At 59.9% G+C, this 1,027-nt stretch overlaps 1 protein-coding gene across 1 annotated transcript; it reads right to left on the bottom strand.

Annotated features, from left to right (window-relative positions):
* Positions 1–655: 655 nt before the first annotated feature.
* On the bottom strand, positions 656–1,027 carry Tco025E_08098 (uncharacterized protein; the record flags this gene model as incomplete). The annotated part of the gene is made up of 1 exon (XM_029374955.1): positions 656–1,027. A coding segment is annotated over one exon (372 nt), but the record flags the coding sequence as incomplete, so codon positions are not given.

The raw sequence follows: 1,027 nt of genomic DNA, 5'->3' as shown, positions 1-1,027 counted from the left end.
GCAGACAAACGACGGCGCAGCAGCCGCAGAGCAGCGCGAGGAGCGCCAACGCGCACACCGCACGGCGCCGCACCGTCGCCATCCTCGCCGTCAGCAAAAAAAGTGATCGTGGGGTAACAGAGTCGCTGGAGTCAGTGGACTGCGGGGGAGCGGAGAAAAAGAAACAGAGAGAGAAATGGGGACCGAGGTGGAGTACGACGGAGAGAGAGCAGGAAGAAGAAAGGAGAGGGAAAAGACAAGGCGGCAGCGCCCTGCAGCCGCACGAGGAGAAATTTATTCCGCCCCGCCCCACGCAGGTCGTCTTTGGTAGTGCCAGGGCTTTTGAGGAAAGAAAAAAAAATGAAACTAAAAACAGTGCTGCTGCGAGGTCACGGGACACAGCGCCTCTTTTTCCCGCAGCAGCGCAGCCCGCCGGTAAATAAGCACAAACACAAATATATATAATTTAAAAAAATAGTCCCTTGCAGCACCTCCGCAGAAACGCAGTCCGCTGCTGCATCCCCCCACACTCACTTCCCCCCCAACGCCGCCCAAATCCACGGAATTGCGGCACCGCCGCGCCGCGTGCGTGTTGGAGCGTCCTCCATGCACGCTCCACGTAAATCATTTCCCCCACGAACATCCATCGGAAACAGTTTAAAATATACCTCGTCCTTTACTCACTGGGCCGCTGCTGCGCTGGCGGTAGTGTTGTGCTGCGCATCCGCCGCGGCAAACCGCAGCCCAACCAAATTCCTCCCCCGCCCTCGGGGAACTCACAAAGCAGCAAAAAGGAAGGCGCCCAAGAGCCGAGCATTTTCGGTCGCCGCTCCCGCGCAACTACCCGCACGTTGCGTCCACCCTCTCGGCTTGACAGCTCCTGCGGCGCCCACATTGCTAAGCCCTTTTTGCCAGGGGACGCGACGCCGGGTCCACCCGCAACACGCAGCGCCTTGCCCGCCGTCCCGTTGACGGCCGCAGCCCCGGGCGACGTCCCTCTCTTTTCCGCCGTCGTCGTAGATAACAAACCCTCTCTCTTCAGGGTCTC

This window comes from Trypanosoma conorhini (genome assembly GCF_003719485.1).
Source record: "Trypanosoma conorhini strain 025E chromosome Unknown Tco_14.4_contig_00699, whole genome shotgun sequence".
Lineage (NCBI taxonomy): Eukaryota > Euglenozoa > Kinetoplastea > Trypanosomatida > Trypanosomatidae > Trypanosoma > Trypanosoma conorhini.
This window is presented reverse-complemented; position numbering and strand designations above follow the sequence as displayed.